The following is a 20,290-nucleotide window of genomic DNA, read 5'->3' as shown; positions in this document are numbered from 1 at the left end:
ATAAAAAGGTCAGCAGTTTGTGTATGCTGTCAGTACAGGTCGCAGTGTGTCAGGTCATAAATGCAGCAGCTTCTCAACAGTTCAGACCGGTCTTCCCTGATGTTTCCCAGCTGATGGAAGTCTGGCTGGTTTTCCTTCAGGTGATAACACTGCCTGTCTTTAGCAGGGAGCCACGATGACACCAGAGGACATTTTCAACACTCTGGAGGATCTAAAAGTTGATGAATTCAAGGATTTCAAATGGTATCTGAAGCTGCCTGACATCCTGGAAGGCTACCAACCCATCAAAGAGTCCAGGCTGGAGAGAGCAGAAAGACGGGACACAGTGGATCTGATGGTGAACACCTTTACACTTGATGGAGCTCTGAAGGTGACCAAGAAGATTTTAGAGAAGATCAAGAGGAATGACCTGGTGCAGAGTCTGTCAGCCAACAGCTCAGGACCAGAAGGTCAGTCACAGTCTTTATTTTAATATCATTTTCAGAAGAAGAGAGTGAGTCGACCACACAATACTTGTAAAGGAACAGGCCTCTCAGTACAGAAGCTCATTGTTTTCAGCAAAGAGAAACAAAGAGGCCTGATTTCATAATGAGGAGAAAAGGCTGAAGCATCAGTAATTGTTATTGGAGAGGATGGAGGTTTGATGGTGCTCTGGTTCACAGAATAAACATTGTTTAACTGAGCAGAGATTCATTTTAATGGTGCAGCAGAGCTCTGCCTGAAAATCTGGATTAACTCATTTTAAACTAGTTTTACTAAACACAGATTAGATCTGATCTGAGATTAAATGATTCCTTGTTGGTGCAACCCAGCCATAATCTCTGTCTTCACCTCTCTCAGTGTCAGTGAATGTTGGTGATGTTGGAGAGACTCCAGAGAACAGAGGACCTTCTTCCTCTCAGAGTGAAGGTAAAGCTGCTGTATTCTCTGGTATGTACGGAAGCCCTGAAAGACAAAGTTTAGTTTTTAGTTTGGAAAAGTAAAAAGTAAGTAAGACTGACTGCATTATAACTGAGTGAAAGCGGAGACAGAAGTCCTTGATGATCTATAGTTGAAGCAGCATCAGAGTATCTGCAGCTCTGAAAGACATTGAATACAAAGCATTGATTCAGTTTCTTCAAAAAGACCCTAAAAGCTATTTAAAAGTCTTAAAATCCATCTGAAAGGAGAATATTTTTTCTTGGCTACCGTAGACTGTAACATCACTTTTATATTATTCTGTATGTGGCTGTGAGCTGTCAGGAGGATTAAAACTACAGTGGGACTGTTGTGACAGTGGATTGAGCTGAAGGAGGCAGTTTAATCCTTTTTATGTTGAATTTAAGTCAAACCATCAGATCTGCATCAAACTCTGTCTCTACTGCAGCTACAGCAGCCAGGTTGCAGGAGGTCATTAGTCATTTTTGATTGGCTGCTATTATTAAGAGGGCGGGTCTTATGTAGTATGAACAGTATGAAGCATTTTTGTTAGCTTGTTTCTGTTTGTCAAATTAAATGAACTGAAACTGACTTCAGCTCAGTTCATGGTTTATAACTCAGATTTGGAGTTGACCCGACCATGAAGTCAAAGTGGTTGATAACTGTGAGGACAGAGTGGAGTGACAGTGGAAAGCTAGCTGAGCTCACCTGTGGTTCAGATAAGGCCTGCATCCTTGTTTTGTTGAGTGGAAACCAAAGAAACCAGATAAATTATGGTCTGTATGGAGCCACCAGACTCAGCTTTATTTTTTATTTATTGGAAGTGGTTTAAATGATATTGATGTTTAAACATCATCAAGTGATTATAACAAAACAAGGAGGAGTGATAGAAGTTAAGAATGCACACTTCTGGGCCTGCAAGTTGGCTTGAGTCTAAATATCTATATAGACAGAAGGAGAATATTAAAATGGAAGCTACAGGACTCGTCATTGTGACATTTCAACCAGAAGATGGCAGCAACACCAACAGCTGCTCAGTGGTCACCAGTCCAGAGCTGTGGTTGTACTGACCAGCTCCCTGTTGGATAGATTTATATGTTGTTGGGGTACATGAGAGAATGATGTGATCAAATATTAATATTAAGATAGTTTACTTTAACACAACTACAGATATCATACTGTTACAATAGTTTCCATAGACATCTTTCTCCAACTGTACATTTAAAATCCTGCATTTCAGTAGTTTATTGTTTCTATTTGTCACTCAGATGTGATTGTTCCAGTACCAAAGCCACAACCCATCTCATATTACCAGAATATGCTTCAGTCAAACCTCGAGGATCGGTTTAATTGTGCACAAGAGGGGAGGGCACAGAGGAAGGATGAGCAACCTCTGGTTGATATCTACACAGAGCTGTACGTCACAGCTGGGGGTGACGTAAACATCAACACACAGCATGAGGTCATTCAGATGGAGGTGAAGCCAACAACAGAGGAATCAATTAAACCCTGTAACATGTTCAAACCCCCCTCTGGTAAAGAAAAATCCATCAGAACAGTGCTGACCAATGGCATCGCAGGAATTGGCAAAACATTTCTTGTCCAGAAGTTTCTGTTGGACTGGACTAACAAAGAAAACAATCAAGATGTGCATCTCATATTCCCCTTTACCTTCCGTCAGCTCAACTTATGGAAGGATGAAACGTTAAGTTTGGCAAAACTCATTCATGAATGTATCACAGAGACCAGAGGCATCAAGAAAGAGGCTCTTAATCACATCTTTACGACTCTGCAGTCATCAGGAAACACCAACTATGACAAAAGTAAATTCAAACTGGTGTTTGTTTTGGATGGACTGGATGAGAGCCGCCTTCAACTGAACTGCTCGACCAATAAAAACAAAGGAACAGACTTTGATGTGACACAGTCCACCTCAGTGGATGTGCTGATGTCAAACCTCATCAAGAGAAATCTGCTTCCTTCTGCTCGCCTCTGGATAACCACACGACCTGCAGCAGCCAATCAGATTCATTCTGATTTTGTTGACGTGGTGACAGAAGTCAGAGGGTTCACTGACCCACAGAAGGAGGAGTACTTCAGGAAGAGATTCAGAGTTGAGGAGCAGGCCAGCAGAATCATCTCCCACATCAAGACATCACGAAGCCTCCACATCATGTGCCACATCCCAGTCTTCTGCTGGATCACTGCTACAGTTCTGGAGGATGTGTTGAAGACCAGAGAGGGAGGAGAGCTGCCCAAGACCCTGACTGAGATGTATGTAGAGTTCCTGAGCTTTCAGAATCATCAGACAAATGAGAAGTTTGACCAAAACATGTGTATTCTGTACATTAAGTCATTAGCAAAACTGGCTTTCCACCAGCTGGAAAAGGGCAACCTGATCTTCTATGAAAGAGATCTAAAAGAGAGTGGCATTGATGTCAGAGGAGCCTCAGTGTTCTCAGGAGTGTTCACAGAGATCTTTAAAGAGGAACGTGGGAGGAAGAATGATGAAGTCAAGATGTTCAGCTTCGTCCATCTCAGTGTTCAGGAGTTTTTGGCAGCTTTGTATGTAGAGATGTCGCTCATTAACGAAAACAAGAATGGGATGTCAGCACTAGCTCAAACTATCAGTGAACATGTGAGAATGTTTTTCAGCATTAAGTCGGTGACAAATGTCCACAGATTTGCTATTGACAAGGCCTTACAGAGTCCAAATGGACACCTGGACTTGTTCCTCCGCTTCCTTCTGGGTCTTTCACTGCAGACCAATGAGACTCTCCCTCAAGGCCTCCTGAAAAAGAAGAGAAGCTCAAAGACCAATCATAAAACAGTTGAGTACATCAAGAAGAAGATCAGTGAGAATCTGTCTCCAGAGAGAAGCATCAATCTGTTCCACTGTCTGAATGAACTTAATGATGGTTCTCTAGTGGAGGAGATCCAACAGTACCTGAGATCAGGAAGTCTCTCCACAGATAAACTGTCTCCTGCTCAGTGGTCAGCTCTGGTCTTCATCTTACTGTCATCAGAAGAAGATCTGGACGTGTTTGACCTGAAGAAATACTCTGCTTCAGAGGAGGTTCTTCTGAGGCTGCTGCCAGTGGTCAAAGCCTCCAACAAAGCTCTGTAAGTAAACAGTTAACTGCAGATATGAACTGCTGTATATCACATGTGAAGGATCGACTAATGAAAGTATTTGATTTCAATTAGTTGATCAATTGAAAAACCTGCATTCTTTCATTAGTTTCATTGTACCTCTGCACATTAATGCAGCCATGAAAGAAAAAAAGAAAAACGTCTGTTTTTTTAAGGTTGGGTGAGTCATTCTGGAGAATTATTGCTGATAATTGAACAAATAGCCAAACAAATTCCCTGATGCACAATCGCATGGCAATGCTACAACTGCTAACAACTGAGCTAACTCATAAAAAAGTATGTCATTTTCTTTCAGCCCCGGTGGAGAGACAACACCACACTGTATGTTTCGAGCCCTACAGCATGAGAGCTAACAGAGCTAACAGCTGATTGAGCTACACAAACCGTTTACACAAAATGAATGTACTGAAGTATTAAACTGAGCACTGATTGGAGGTAAAAGTACCCTGAGTTTGGAGTTACAGACAATTTACATCAGTGGACATTTTATCAATCTTCTGACAGAGATTAAAGTAACCTTGTACAAGCACTGACCAGGTGGAGCAGTAGCTCAAGAGCACTTCAAAGACGAGAGAGAATGGGGCGCCGTTTAGCTCGGTTGGTGGAGCGCGTGTCCCATGTGCCGAGGCTCTGCAGTGGACCCGGGTTCGACTCCCGGCCTGGGTCGCTTTGCTGCGTGTCACTCCCCCTCTCTCTCTCCCTGTTTCCTGTCATGTCTTCAGCCGTACAGTCAATAAAGCCATAAAAGGCCAAAAAATACTTAATTACAAATTCCCTCTCTGTTACTAAATTCTGTCTTACTTGTTCTTACTTCTCTTTTAATAGTGTTCAGTTAACTTCTCATTTTGTTTTAAATCTATTTCCTATTTCAGTGTAAGATGAATATTATTATTTGTTTCATCAGCATTTCAATTGTGGTTTCATTATACCACTAATAACTAACAACTATAGATGACAATAAGGTAAAGGGACCTTTTGATCAGTGATCGGTATTGGTCGATGCTGCTTCTCGCCATTGATGATCTGCCCCAAGAATCCCGATCAGAGCACCCTTAGCTTAGTTTCCTGTCATTGATATTGTGGCAGCTTTAACTTCTGGAGCGTGTTGTGTGTTGTTACTACTGATTTCAGTATTAGATTCAGTTGCAGATACATATGAAAGTGCCTAATTTTCTCCATTACACACTTTCAGTATCTTGGCAAACTAAGATGAATGTCCATAGACAAGTAATTTAACCTGCCTGACACACAAAACACACACGACATGGACAGCAAGTTGAACATGAGGATATTATCAATGAAATTGACAGAAATAGAATAGTTGACCTTTCTGAACTTTTCACAAAGGTGAAATGCAAGTAATGAAAAACACTAGTTGTTTAAACATCTACTGTTCACCCGAGACTCTCGATTTTTTGACTCATCAACACTATAACAGGTTCTACAGAAATGTGATGTATTTTGTATTGTGGATGACAGAAACAGTATGACTAACTATCTTCCAGGCTGAGTGGCTGTAAGCTGTCAGAGAGAAGCAGTGAAGCTCTGTCCTCAGTTCTCAGATCCCAGTCCTCTAGTCTGAGAGAGCTGGACTTGAATAATAACAACCTGCAGGATTCAGGAGTGGAGCTGCTGTCTGTTGGACTGAAGAGTCCACACTGTAAACTGGAGACTCTAAGGTCAGGATTAAAAAAGACATATACAGAGTGAACAATATCTGTTCCTTTATGTTGTCATTGTTGTCCTGCGATTTTATCATTTGTCTTTTCAGTGTATCAACCTACAATTATAGGTTAAATCAAGCGGAGATAAAAGTCTTCACATGTGTGACTTGTCTTCTCTTTTTCAGGCTGTGTGGCTGTAATCTGTCAGAGAGATGCTGTGAAACTCTGTCCTCAATTCTCAGCTCCCAGTCCTCTAGTCTGAGAGAGCTGGACCTGAATTATAACAACATGCAGGATTCAGGAGTGGAGCCACTGTCTGTTGGACTGAAAAGTCCTCACTGTAAACTGGAGACTCTCAGGTCAGGATTAAAAAAGACATATACAGAGTGAACAATATCTGTTCCTTTATGTTGTAATTGTTGTCCTGCGATTTTATCATTTCTCTTTTCAGTGTATCAAACTACAATTATAGGTTAAATCAAACAGAGAGAAAAGTCTTCACATGTGTGACCTGTCTTCTCTTTTTCAGGCTGTGTGGCTGTAATCTGTCAGAGAGATGCTGTGAAACTCTGTCCTCAGTTCTCAGCTCCCAGTCCTCTAGTCTGAGAGAGCTGGACCTGAATTATAACAACATGCAGGATTCAGGAGTGGAGCCACTGTCTGTTGGACTGAAGAGTCCACACTGTAAACTGGAGACTCTCAGGTCAGGATTAAAAAAGACATATACAGAGTGAACAATATCTGTTCCTTTATGTTGTAATTGTTGTCCTGCGATTTTATCATTTCTCTTTTCAGTGTATCAAACTACAATTATAGGTTAAATCAAACAGAGAGAAAAGTCTTCACATTTGTGACTTGTCTTCTCTTTTTCAGGCTGAGTGGCTGTAATCTGTCAGAGAGAAGCTGTGAAGCTCTGTCCTCAGTTCTCAGCTCCCAGTCCTCTAGTCTGAGAGAACTGGACCTGAATAACAACAACCTGCAGGATTCAGGGGTGGAGCCGCTGTCTGTTGGACTGAAGAGTCCACACTGTAAACTGGAGAGTCTCAGGTCAGGATTAAAAAAGACAGATATAGAGTGAACAATAACTGTTCCTTTAAGTTGTCATTGTTCTCCTTTCATTTTATCAGTTCTCACTGTTCTGAAACTGAATGTTATCAAAATAAAACTAAGTTAAATCAAACACAGAGAAAGGTTTTCACATGTGTACTCTACGTTTTTCAGGCTGAGTGGCTGTAATCTGTCAGAAAGATGCTGTGAAACTCTGTCCTCAGTTCTCAGCTCTCAGTCCTCTAGTCTGAGCGAACTGGATTTGGGCAACAACGACCTGCAGGATTCAGGAGTGAAGTCACTGTCGGTTGGACTGAAGACTCCACACTGTAAACTGGATACTCTCAGGTCTGACTTCAGTTTCTGTTAAATGACTACTCAAATGTTGCTTGGCATCTGGTTAAAATTAGCTTAAAGCGAAACTCTCGCCAAAAAGCAACCAAGGCTTTATTTGGGATTGAATTTGAGTCATACCTTTGTCTAAAAGCATAATTATGACGAAAGAGGCACTTTTAAAATTTACCGTAGTTTCGGTTTTGGGCAAGTTAATTTTGAACGGGAGTGCTCAGGGCAGGATACGCTAGCATCATAATCGCTATTTTTAGAACACTAAGAAGGCTCGACACAACATGATACACTGAGAACATTGTTTGTGTACACAGAGTTTATGAAAAAGAAGGTTTTTGAACTACTCACGTTAGCTGCTGCATCTTCTGCGCATTGCTGTCATGGCAGGCAAAAAGAGCTGATCCCCGAGTGCGATCTGACAGGCAAAAGAGTAATGGTGAACCGCTCCTCAAGCGTGCCTGTCAGGTCGCACTCAGGGATCGACACATTTTGCCTATATTTCCCCATATTGGAAAAAAAAAAAATTATGTGAAAAAACATCAGGAAGAGGAGGATCCTTCTCCCAGGACAGACAGGAAGCAGATGTTGCATGTACAGAAAAACAAAATCATCGTTCACAGATGTAATTCACAGAATGTCTGTCTCTACACATTGATAAATATACATTGTCCTGTGTGTGTGTGTGTGTGTGTGTGTGTGTGTGTGTGTCCAGGCTGTCAGGTTGTCTGATCACAGAGGAAGGCTGTACTTCTCTGGCCTCAGCTCTGAGATCAAACCCCTCCCATCTGAGAGAGCTGGACCTGACCTACAATTATCCAGGAGACTCAGGAGTGAAGCTGCTGTCGGCTGGACTCGAGAATCCAGACTGGAGACTAGACACTTTCAGGTATGAACAGACAACAAGAGCTTACACGCTGGTTCTCTGTCACAATGACAAGTTGACGACTGTTGGTTCACAGTCTGAACCAGCAGCACTGCTGATAACAGTGAAGACACTAATTGATGTGTTGAGAGACCCTGTTTACACTGAGACTGACCTCCTGACTAACATCACACCACCACCTGTTGTTGATCATTTAATGACACAACAACACAGACTCTGTTAAATATAGTTACATATATACAGTGTTGATTAACCAGAATAAATGTCATCAAGAGGTTTAAAGTTGATTCTTGATCGTGGAAACAGAAGTTGAGCTCAGCTGAATGTCCATTTAATAGTTGTTCTGGACATTCATGTGTTATTGTGAAAGTTCTTAAATTTTAAGATAATGACCAGACTCATGAAAAGTCACATCATTTAATGTTATGTATGTAAATATAAAAGCTGTGTATCACTAATGAGCCTGACTTTCTTCTCAACTCTTTATTTGGCCAGACAGCTTCCTGCTCTCAAGTAGAAGAACATTTTTGACAGTCATAAACCTAAAGACAGATTCAGGGGTCTTCAGGGAAGAAACAAAGATTTATTTTTCCTGTTTGTTATCAACAGAATCACTTTAACGAACACCTCAGTGGCCAGCGACCAAGTCAACTGAAAGGAGAGGTCTTTTAATCCGGTCACCTCTTCAGCAGGAGCTCACTGAACTTTACTGAAACAAATGAACGACATCATTTATTTTGTTTTGTTTTGTTTTATTTATTTTGTGATTTTTGCTGAGTGTTAGTTCTACACATGAACACAAGCATTAAGAACATTGTTTCCACAGAGTTTACTAAAAAGAAAGTTTTTGGACAACTCACCTTAGCTTGTTCCGCTCGCTGCCGTCCTTCCAGTCAAGAAGTATCGATCTCCGAATGCGACGTAACCTGGAGGACATTTAAGGTGGACCTCTTCTGTCTTCTGGCAACAACTATTCCCATGATATTGCATGTGATTTTTCCAGCTTTTGATTTCAGCATTGTTTCTTATATGAGGCTCCTTTTTCAACTTCAAGGTCAATAGCGTTTTTTTGCCAACGACCAAACAACACATTATCGGTGCATTAAATGGAACTAAACTTTAAGAGCGATCCAACTTAACTCTCCTGCGTGTTACGTTGCATTCGGAAATTGAAGCTTCTCAACTGGCAGGACAGTGGCGGCGGAACAAGCAACTGCTAACGTGAGTTGTTTAACTGTGAGAGAACAGGATTATAAAATTCAGTGTAGAAATAAGACGGTTTAGTTTTCCGTGGAGAGGTTTTAACAGCCTGTCAGTATTAACGTGCAGTGTTCCGCAGTGATATTGTTCTACATGTTGAGTTATTATTTACATATTTCTGTTGTTCAAGTAAATAATTTGAAGCCAGCTGTGAATGAAAGCTTCAACATTTAGACATTTAAAGAAAAACTCGTCAAAATGCAACCTAGGGTCTTTTTGTGAATGTGAATGTAGTCAAAGGCTTGTTTAAAAGCATGATTACGATGAAAGCATGACTTTTAACATTGACCGTATTTTTGTTAAAATACTTTCTTTTTAGTAAACTCTGTATACAAATAGTATAAAAACAGCTAATGTCCTCAATGCTTGTGTTCATGTGTAGAGACCCTGGTGATACTCTGAGCAAAGTTTCATATTGTGTCGAGCCTTCTTAGTGTTTAAAAATAGAGATTTTGATGCTAGCATAGTATTTGCCCCTAGCATGCCATTGAAAATAATTTTGGGGGGCTTCTTGTTTAGCGGCCACTAAGATGGCAGCTTGAGAGAACTCAGAAAGGCAGATACATACTTACATGTTAATAATAGAGCAGGGTGGAGACAGAGGACACACACACACACACACACACACACACAGAGGGCACTGATTTGGCCATGTGTAACAAAGGGTGAGACTTCAGTGCGAGATAGGCAGAGCAAAGTCAAACTTAACTAAATTGCACACAACGGTGAAACACATGGAAACCAGAGTCAGGAGTCTTCCCCAGCTAGCTGTAGCTCACCAGCTAATGATAATGGAGAGGAAGGCAAAATTAACATGGAAGCTAGCTTGGAAATCATTCTCACTAAGATAAAAGATTTCCGACAAGACAATAAGCAACAACTCGAGGAAATCAAAGAAGAAATCAGCAAAACCAAAAAGAGACTCGACAAAGTAGAGGAGCATGTTTCAAACAACAAGGAAAGAATGCTGTTGCTAGAAGAAGTGACGGAGGAGCTGATACAACTTCAAGCCCACCTGGAAGAAAGAGGAGGACCAGTTGGAAAGATCCAGACGAAACAACATTAGAGTCTATTCCATTCAGAGGGGTCAGAAAACGAGTCTTTAACAATGATAGAGTTTGTTGGAAAACTGCTGAAACATGGCGGGCAGATTGGGCACTTGGACCCGACCCGTACAAGACAAAAGAGGAAATCTTAGGTACAGCGTAGTGGAAAAGGGGCTTTATGTGGGAAAATAAACAAATCAATCTGGACTAAGGCTGTCACGAATTCGATTTTAAATCAAAATCGACCGAAATTACGTCACAATCTCGCACTTAGAATTAAAAGATGGAATCGTCGATGCTGCCACGCCCACATGTCACGTCCGGTTGGCTTGCCAAGCGAAAAAAAAAACCCCCACACGTGCTGCGAGTCAACCTCCTCTAACTTAGCTACTAGCTAAGCCAGTAGCTATTAGCTACATCCAGCCAGACAATAGCATGGTGTTACACAATTCCTGTTCGGCTCCCGGACCGTGGTCGAGAAGCACAGGGGAGGTGATTTCCTCCAGGGAAGTTTGTGTTTATGTATGGGGTGAACCCTTTCACGTGTTAAGCTGGTCGGGAAATAATACAAGAGAGCTTTGCTGTATCTGGAGGAGCCGTAGCCTTTATTCACAGCCAGACTGCAGACTGTACTGTACACGTTGTTGCTGACTCTACTACTGCTACTACCTTTCGCTTCTCCTTCCTCTCACATTCATTCACTGTCCGCACCTACACACACTCCCTCACTCTTGCTCGCCCACTCACACCTTACGCACACACACCTCATGCACTGCCCTGAAAGGGGCTACGTCACTCTTACAACAATGGCAGCTGCAGATGCAGGAGACCCATCATTAGAACTTGAACCTCCTCCTCTTTCAATTAAGTCGCTGGTGTGGAAGTATTTTAGATTTCCAGTGAGTTATGTTGACAGTGTTCGCATTGTCGACAAAAAAGCCATAGTTTTTAAGCTCTGCAGAAACTAGATGGCAGGTTATTTTGTTTAAGTTTCCAAATGACTGAAGATATAAGTTATTGTTACATTATGTTGTTAATAAATGTTTTAAATTTGACAATGTAGTGTGGTACATCGCAAAGGTCAGATATTATATTGCATAAAAGTAAAGTCTAAAAATTGTATAGCAACCTGTGTGAGTAAAAATCAAGAATCTAATCGAACCGTGACCTTAGAATCAAAAATGTTATCGAATCGAGGATTTGGAGAATCATGACACCCCTAATCTGGACAATGACTGCGCACCGAGTGTGTTGAAGAAAAGGCAACAGTACATGGAAGCTAAGAGGGTTCTGAAGGAAAAAGGAATCCACTTTCAGACACCCTTCCCAGCCAGACTTCAAGTTTTTAACACGAATGGGACACGCACCTACAACACTGTTGAGGAAGCAACGAAGGAGATGGCAGAGAAGGGGCTGCAGCTCACAGTGCTTAAACCACATGAGACGCTGCTGGAGCAGATCTGGAGGTTGTCATGGTCAGTGAGCAGCAGACGAGGACGAACACAAGCCGTTTTTAGACAGAGCAGTGAGGCGCCAATATGCCTGTCCTTTTGGCGGCTCGGTCCGCGTTTTTAAACAGAGGGCGGCAAATTGGGGGTCTTTTGGTCCGCCGGTACACTTATTTACGCCTCGCCTGCTATCTAAAAACGAGGCGGAAATGTGCCGGCCTCTGCGTGAGGTGGGCGGAGGTGTCAATGACCTGCACTGTTGTGCGACCCACAGCCGAAACAGCTGATCACAGCAGTCAGTCCTTCATTTCATCCGCGGACATTAAAATGAACAACTGGACAGCTGCTGTAGTTTTGTTGTGTTAGCTTGATGATGTGTCGGCAGGCTAAGGACGGTTGCTACTTTCAAATTAAAAGCCCCCCGCTAAGAACCCAGTTCTAAACTCCAATGGGGTGCAATGTAAAGCTCTTATTTTGAAGTCAAATTCATTGTCAACTGTTCACAGCCCGACTTCGAGCTTCACATCACATCACATGTTTACGCCTACCTCAGAGGCAGCTTTTGGAAAAGGAGGAATATTACGCCTCCGTTTTAGAAAGACAGGCCGGCACATTGCCGCCCTTACCTTTGAGCAAATGTTCCGCCTTTTCCATCTAAAAAGGGATAATGTTAACCCAGGACAATGGGGTTTCCAATGCGAACCAGTAGGAAGCAGTAGAAAGTTGGGCTGCCCAATTATACCATTGGAGGTTTGGGAGTTTAAGACCCCCTCTTTCATAGGGGAGATAGAGTAAGGTTAAGCGAAGCCTGGCCTTTCTGTTGTTCCATATGAATTTAGCATGCTTTTCATTTTCACAAAAAAATTGAGTAGGAGGACTTAGAGGAATCGATTGGAAAAGGTAAAGGAATTTCGGGAGAACATTCATCTTATTCATCAAGAATATTTATACAGCCTGTCATGGAGATTGGAAACAATGACCATCTATTAATTGAATCCGTTACTGTTTCGATTACTGGATCATAATTTGCAGATACTAATGTTAGGGTTGATTTTTATGCCTAGGTAAGTGAAGCTGTCCAAGACCACTTTAAACAGTGTTTGAATAGGTGGATCTGCTCTGTCAGAGTGTTTAAGGAAAAGGATAGCAGATTTTGATTTGTTGATTTTATAGCCCGATAGAGAGCCAAACGTCTTTGTAATGTCAAGCAGAAAGTGTAATGACTGATCCAAATCAGATAAAAACACATTAATGTCATCCGCAAATAGTCCAATCTTACTCTCCATATTATTTATATTTATACCCGTAATAATTTGATTGCTCATAATGGCAATTGCCTAAGTGCTAATATTTTAGCATCAGAATTCATTAGTGAAATTGGTCAATATGACTCACATTTTGTGGTTGGTTTCCCAGGTTTTAATAATACAATTATGAGAGCATTACGCAGGGATGTAGGAAGTTCACCTGTTTGAAAGCTATCCACCAACATATCAAATAGGGGAGATATTAATTTATCTTTAAACATTTTGTATAGATCTAATGGAAGTTCATCAGGACCAGGGGCCTTTCCCCCTTCATTCCTTCCTTCAGTAGCATAAGAAATTTCTTTTTTTGTAATTGGGGAGTCTAGCTCAGCTTTAGCTTCTTCACTAAGTGAAGGAATTTTAATATGGTCAAAAAATGATGGAAAGATTCAGTGGTTATAAGGGTTTCAGATGAGTATAAGTGTGAGTAATATGACTCAAAGAGATAATTTTTGGGGGGGTTGTTATCTCCATTTGTATTTATGATCTCATTTATCGTTCTCTCGTTTTGCTGTGTTTTTATTTGCCATGCTCAAAATTTCCCCGCCTTCTCTCCCTGATCATAATAAGTCTGCTTCAGTCTAATTAGTCCTGCAGAGGCTTTATTAGTGGATAGCGCATTATATTTTGCTTTCAAAATCGCAAGTTTCTTTGTGCCTCACTGCTATTGTTTGTATTCATTTCTAATTCAAGCTCCTTTATGTAATTTTCAAGCTCTAACATCTGTAAAAAATGTTTATTTAATTTATTTATTTATTTTTAGTATATCCCATCATTTGACCTTGAATGAAGGCTTTAAAGGCCTCCCATCTTACTGCTGTAGACGTTTCAGTAGTGTTAAGACCAAAGTAGTCATCGATATTTGAACGGACAAATTCCAAAAACTTAGTGTTTTGTAACCAAAGTGGTTTCAGACACCAGATAGTCTGACCTCTAAGGTAAGCAGAAGCAGAGTACTTGAGCAAGATTAAAGCATGGTCTGAAATCAGGATGCTCTTATACAAACATTCTTTAACTTTGGAAACAATTGTAATGGAAATGAGATAATGTTCTACACGGCTGTAGGTATTGTGGCTATCAGAGTGACATGAATATTCTTTCTTTGTTTGGTTTCTATCTCTCCAAATATCTTTTAAGTTAAGTTGGAACATAAGTTGATGTATAATCTTCCTGCTTCTTGGGTGAGAAATATCTGAGCCTGAAGAACGGTCGAGTTCCGGATCGAGGGCGCAGTTGAAGTCGCCACCTATTATTATGTCTCCGTGTAATGAAGAGATTGATAAGCACAGACTATAAAAGTTTGGGTCATTATTATTGGGTCCATATAGATTAACCAGAATCAGATCTTGTTGCAGTAACGAACCCTGAATAATGATGAATCTGCCTTTAGGATCTGACACAGTTTTTTGTATGCGTAGTGGGATGGATTTATGCACAAGCACGGCTACACCTCTGGTGGTGATGAAAAGGAACAAGTTATTATTTTGCCCGGCCATCTTTTCCTTAATCGAGCTGTCACACCTGGGAGTAAGTGAGTTTCTTGTGAAAAGATGATTTTTGAGTGGTACTGTTTTAGTCTGGTCATTACTTGTTTTAGTTTGACAAATTTCCTCAGGCCTCTAACATTCCATGAGACAAGCTCCAGGTCAAAACTCCTACTCATCTACTAAATAACACCATTTCTAGGGTAGGGCCCTGTTTATAACATTTAGCCTTATCTACAAAAGCAAGCACCTTACAACTTGAAGAACTGAACACCCTTCAGAACATTAAATACCTAAAAAACAAAATCCCACTCCCCAACTCTCCACCTGTGACTAATCTACACAGTTATCCCCCCTCCCTGAAAAATGACTTGGTTATAGTCCCTGATCCTTAAGAAGGAGCAGAGGAATCGACTTACTGTTGATGCAGACCTATAATCCACCCTGGAGGCATCATAGTGGTCACCTTATAACTAGGGATGTCCCGATCCGATCTGGGCATTGTTCCACTTATCGGAATTCTGAAAGTGGACCTAGGCCCAATTTAAAAAAAAAAAATTTGCGTCAGAGCACAGACGCATGCGTACCATTACTCTGGTAAAATGTGGATAAAATGTCTGCAGGGTGAAAATAACTCAAATTAGAAAGCGAAAGCAGTCCAACGGTGACATGTAACATCTGCAGTACGACCCTTTCATGGAGCTGCATTTGTTACGGCACATAAAAAAACAAACACTCAAAGAATTCAACACATTCACTCAAGCAATACAGGCAAAGACACCGAAGCAACAAACAGTCGTGGATACTTTCATAAGGAAAGAGAAATATCCTCCAGACAGCGACATGGCTGAAAAAAGGACAGAGAGGGTAATTAAATCAATCACTCTGGAAAACTAGCTCATCTCCGTGGTAGAGGATCAGGGTTTTCTTAGTCATCTAGAGTTTTTGAATCCCTGGTATGTCCTACCATCTCTGCATTATATTACATTTCTTCAACTGTCGAGTTACAGCGTGCCGTATGAGCACTAGTTTGGTGGGTCTCATACAGCAGAGCATGTAAAACAGACAGTCGAGGAGATGCTGAATGCTGTGAAATAGACGAGCAGCGCGTCCACGTCATTTTACGTGACAACATGAGGAATATGTAAAAGCAGTGATGGTATGGAGGCATCAAGCGTGGGCTGCGTCTACTTCAGCTGCTGTAACGAGGGTCTGCTGTCACAGTGCAGCGTCACACACTCACCTGCTAACACAAGGAAGGTGGAGGACAATGTTGGAACAGCATAAGTTGAATAAGAAAGAGCCGTATGAAAGTATAGACTTTGTTTCAACAAAATAAAAAAACCTACTAAGGAACATTGATGCAGGTACTTTGTTTCTTAATGCAGCTGTATTAACCAGGACAATCTGAGTTCGGGCTCAGTATCGGATCAGGACTCGGTATCAGCAGATACTGAATATTACAGGACTCGGATCGGGATCGGGTGAAAATAACCTGATCAGGACATCTCTACTTATAACTGAAGTGAAATATGCCTATAGCATACACCGTGTTTTTTTCTCACATATATAGTTTTAAGCACATAGGAGTATGAAAGCAAATTGAAATGCCAGTTCTGAATGGTCAGTCTTTAGGATACACATGATAGGCAGGTAATGCAGTGAGTAACAGTTTGTTCAGTGCAGCAGGTTACAGACACTCAGGATGGCTAACCAGAACTTTGTTGTCGGACCTGTTGGATGAAATCATTCACCTCCGCTGCTGTGTGAAAAAGGTTTCGGCTGCTCTGGTGGAAAATCCTCATCCTAGCCGGAAAAATGAGTCCAAAGCCGATGTTTGATTCCCGGAGCTGTTGCTTCACCCCATCATATTGTCATAATGTGTCTTTGCCGTTCATCACTTTTCCTCTTTAGCGCGCCGCCTTCATCACCTTCACCTTGTCTTGATAGTTGAGAAACTTCATGATGATCGTGCGGGAGGGCGTTCGGAACCTGTCAGCCCGGTAATCTGTGGGCCGACTCCATAATGATTGGACTTGGTAGTGCATCCGTACCCAAAACTTCTGACAGCCAGGTTTGAAGGAATGACCCTGTGTCTTCCCCCTCGGTTCCCTCAGGCAGGCCGATCAGTCTCAGACTGGATCGACAGTGTCTGTTTTCCAGATCATTCAGTTTCAGGGTCAGCTCATGAACTTTCTTTTTTTTTATGTGCGTTTGGCATTTTTGTAGAGAAGTTGTAATAAAATCAGCACTGGGGCAAGCGTGGACGATTGAGTGACTCTATGGCCAAATGGAAAGCAAATATGAGCCCAGTAGGTTGGAGCTCTAAATCCTGCTGCTGCTTAGGTAGACGCCATAACTGGAAGTCCGGACACGAGCTATGTTAATGGGACTGGATGCAGAGAAGGCGCTTGATTGTTCGATCTGTATCAGGTGTTAGATACATTTGGTTTCCATCATTCTCTTATCAAGGCTTTCAAAGCTGTATATAATAATCCAACAGCAAGAATTAAGATAAATGGCAGCTTCGATTATTTTTACTTTGGAGTGTTCTTGTCGGCACGGTTGTTTTAAAGTGTTATTTTTTTCTGTTGTATCTCTTCCTGTCGCTGCCAATTGAAATAAGTGATCGACAGTTCATGGAGTGGCAGAAATTAACTTCTCAATATATCTGGATGGGTAAAAAAAAACAAGTAATGCAACTATCAAAAGACAAAGGAGGAATGGCACTGCCAAATGTAAAAGATTCCTACTATGCAGCTCAGATAAGAACCCTGAGTATCTGTGACCTGCAGATCAGGTGGAAGCAAACAGAAGAGGGAGGATCTGTGGGTCCACCTGTACAGGCAGACACACACCTGTAGACAGTCTTACTAATAAGAATAACCCCTGGATCAAAACAACACTAACAACCTGGCACAGAGTAGCTAGGAAAAACAATTCAAAGGGTGCAGAATACATATTACGTTGGTGTGCATATGACATGGATTTTATTCTAAATAGAACAGACAGTAGATTTAGAACATGGATGGAAAGTGGCCTCACAGCTTACTGCTGCTGCATACATAACAGGTCTGTGAAAAGTTCTGACCATCTCTAAAGGGAAGATGGTTTAGAGAAGCAGGATGTTTTCAGATACCTTCAAGTAAGACATCGATATGATACAATTCTGAAAGAGGACTTGAGAATGATATACTGAAGGTCTTTGTTTCAATTTACAAATCTGGGAGTGGAAAGAAACTAATATCTAGATTATACAAATATACGAATTGGAACACCCTGCATATTAAATACAGACGGGACAGGGAGGGAGATCTGGTCATACTGAGGATGAATGGGAACATACTGTATTTGTAAATTACAATGGAAGACCACGACTTCACACAGCTAGCAGGAGTTTGGATGGAAAAACATGATGAGATTTTTTATAACAGCTGCTCAGAAGAGACACTGAGGCAGCAGAACAAACTGTTGGAGGACGTGTGTTCAGATATAACCAAACATTATCATTTATTCTGGGATTGTCTGAATCTTTTGTCTTACTGGCATGACACTCATGACTGTCTGGAACACATATTTAAATTACTTTACAATTTGATGTCAGCTCAGTGTGTTTTGGTACCATGGCATTACATACTCGATCAATAGCAGACAAATATCTAATGAAGATATTATTGATTGTAACGAGGAAGTGGATACAACCCAACACACCGACACTGGAAGACTGACAAGGAACTGTTCATGAAATCTACATCATGGAGAGACTGATGTTCACTTTAAAACTACAATCTGAGAAAGTTAAGAGATGGTGGTCAACATGGATCAGATACATGAGATCACGGAGACCTGAACTGCTTTAAGTACATCTATTACACAGCCTGAAGTACCAGAATATTAATCTGCTGGGACAGATGGAAACTGCTGGCAGGAGATCTTGATGGGAGAATGAGGAAGTGTGACATCTGCTGTTCAAATGTTCCTATTGTACACATTATAAAATAAAAGGCAGAGTAATAACATGGAGAATATATGTTATATAATATAGTGCATGTTTTTGTTTTGCTGTGTGTGTTTAATGGGGCTGAAATGATTGTGTATGTTTCTCCCTGATAAAAATGAAATGAAAAAAGATTATCATACTGCTTTTAATATAAAGTTTGACACTGGTTCATTCATAAAAAGAGCCGAGGTTGCATTTTGGAGAGTTTCACTTTAAATGTTGGGAAAATGAATGTATTCATTGATTATTCAGTCAAGCAGCTTTTTATTATTTAGTTGTTGTTTTTGAATGTTTAATGTAAAGTGTGAGTGTGTGTATGAAGTGTGTTTTCTAAATGCAGCTGTTTTGTCTTCATGGTGATCTGAGTGAAGCTTTATGAAGATCATTGATGAGGAAGCTTCTGAAGGATCATCCTGACTCTGTTTCTTCCTCCAGGATGGAACATGGTGGAGAGCAGAGGCTGAAACCTGGTCTGAGGAAGTGTAAGTGTGTGTTCACTTTGATTGATGAAAACAAGGCAGCACATGTTAAAGTAGTTTAAATCTAAAGCTTGTGTATCTGCATTCAACTGTCAGTTTGAAAGAAGATCCAAAAAGATGAGTCATTGTGAAGTTTTGATCTAATTAACAGTCAGTCTGTTAATAAAGCAACAAATAAACCATCAGCTGTGTTAGATGATAAACTGCTGCTGTATTGTGTCTTGTTCTCTCCATCAGATGTCTGTGAACTCACAGTGGACACAAACACAGTAAACAGATTCATCAAACTGTCTGACAACAACAGGAAGGTGACATGGGTGAGAGAGGAGCAGCCATATCCTGATCATCCAGAGAGGTTTGACTACTTGTATCAGCTGCTGTGTAGAAATGATCTGACTTGTCGCTGTTACTGGGAGGTCGAGTGGAGAGGAAGTGTTGAGATATCAGTGAGTTACAGAGGAATCAGCAGGAGAGGAGACAGTGATGACTGTTTGTTTGGAGGAAATGATCAGTCCTGGAGTCTGAACTGCTCTGATGCTGGTGGTAGTTACTCTGTCTGGCACAATAAGAGAAGAACAGTCCTCTCCTCCTCCTCCTCCACCTCCTCCTCCTCCTCCTCCTCCTCCTCTGGCTCTAACAGAGTAGCAGTGTATGTGGACTGTCCTGCTGGCACTCTGTCCTTCTACAGAGTCTCTGACTCACTGATCCACCTCCACACCTTCAACACCACATTCACTGAACCTCTTTGTCCTGGGTTTGGGTTCTGGTTCTGGTCATCTGGTTCCTCAGTGTCTCTGTAGGACACACACACACACACATACACACACACACATACACACACACACACACACACACATACACACACACACACACATACACACACACACACACACACACACATACACACATACACATACACACATACACACACACACACACACACACACACACACACACACACACATACACACACACACACACATACACACACACACACACATACACACACATACACACACACACACACACACACACTCTCTCTATCTCTCTGTAAATGACAGTAACAGAAATGGTTCAGTTGTTTTGTCTCTTCTTGGTCAATGTGCTGCACATCAGTGGTTTTAAATCTCTTTAAATCTGTTTTGAACGTTCAGATTTCAGTTTTCTGAACTTTGTGATCTGATTGTTTTCTCACAACAATCAGCCTGTATATACAATAACATCAGGCTGCATATAGATAATCATAAAGATGA

At 41.2% G+C, this 20,290-nt stretch overlaps 1 protein-coding gene across 1 annotated transcript in view; it reads left to right on the top strand.

Moving 5' to 3' along the window:
* Positions 1-20,290, top strand: part of LOC115585585 (NACHT, LRR and PYD domains-containing protein 12-like) — a 79,089-nt gene that overhangs the window by 25,836 nt on the left and 32,963 nt on the right. Inside the window, exons 3-10 of the mRNA XM_030424061.1 lie at positions 164-449; positions 841-930; positions 2,187-4,041; positions 5,921-6,094; positions 6,265-6,438; positions 6,609-6,782; positions 6,957-7,130; positions 7,843-8,016. Coding sequence (XP_030279921.1) covers positions 176-449; positions 841-930; positions 2,187-4,041; positions 5,921-6,094; positions 6,265-6,438; positions 6,609-6,782; positions 6,957-7,130; positions 7,843-8,016 — 3,089 coding nt within the window. The 5' untranslated portion in view covers positions 164-175. The remainder of the gene's footprint in view (positions 1-163; positions 450-840; positions 931-2,186; positions 4,042-5,920; positions 6,095-6,264; positions 6,439-6,608; positions 6,783-6,956; positions 7,131-7,842; positions 8,017-20,290) is intronic.

The sequence above is a fragment of the Sparus aurata genome, chromosome 1 (assembly GCF_900880675.1).
Source record: "Sparus aurata chromosome 1, fSpaAur1.1, whole genome shotgun sequence".
Classification (NCBI taxonomy): Eukaryota; Metazoa; Chordata; class Actinopteri; order Spariformes; family Sparidae; genus Sparus; species Sparus aurata.
The sequence above is the reverse complement of the archived record's forward strand: the minus strand, read 5'-3'. Positions and strand labels throughout refer to the sequence as shown.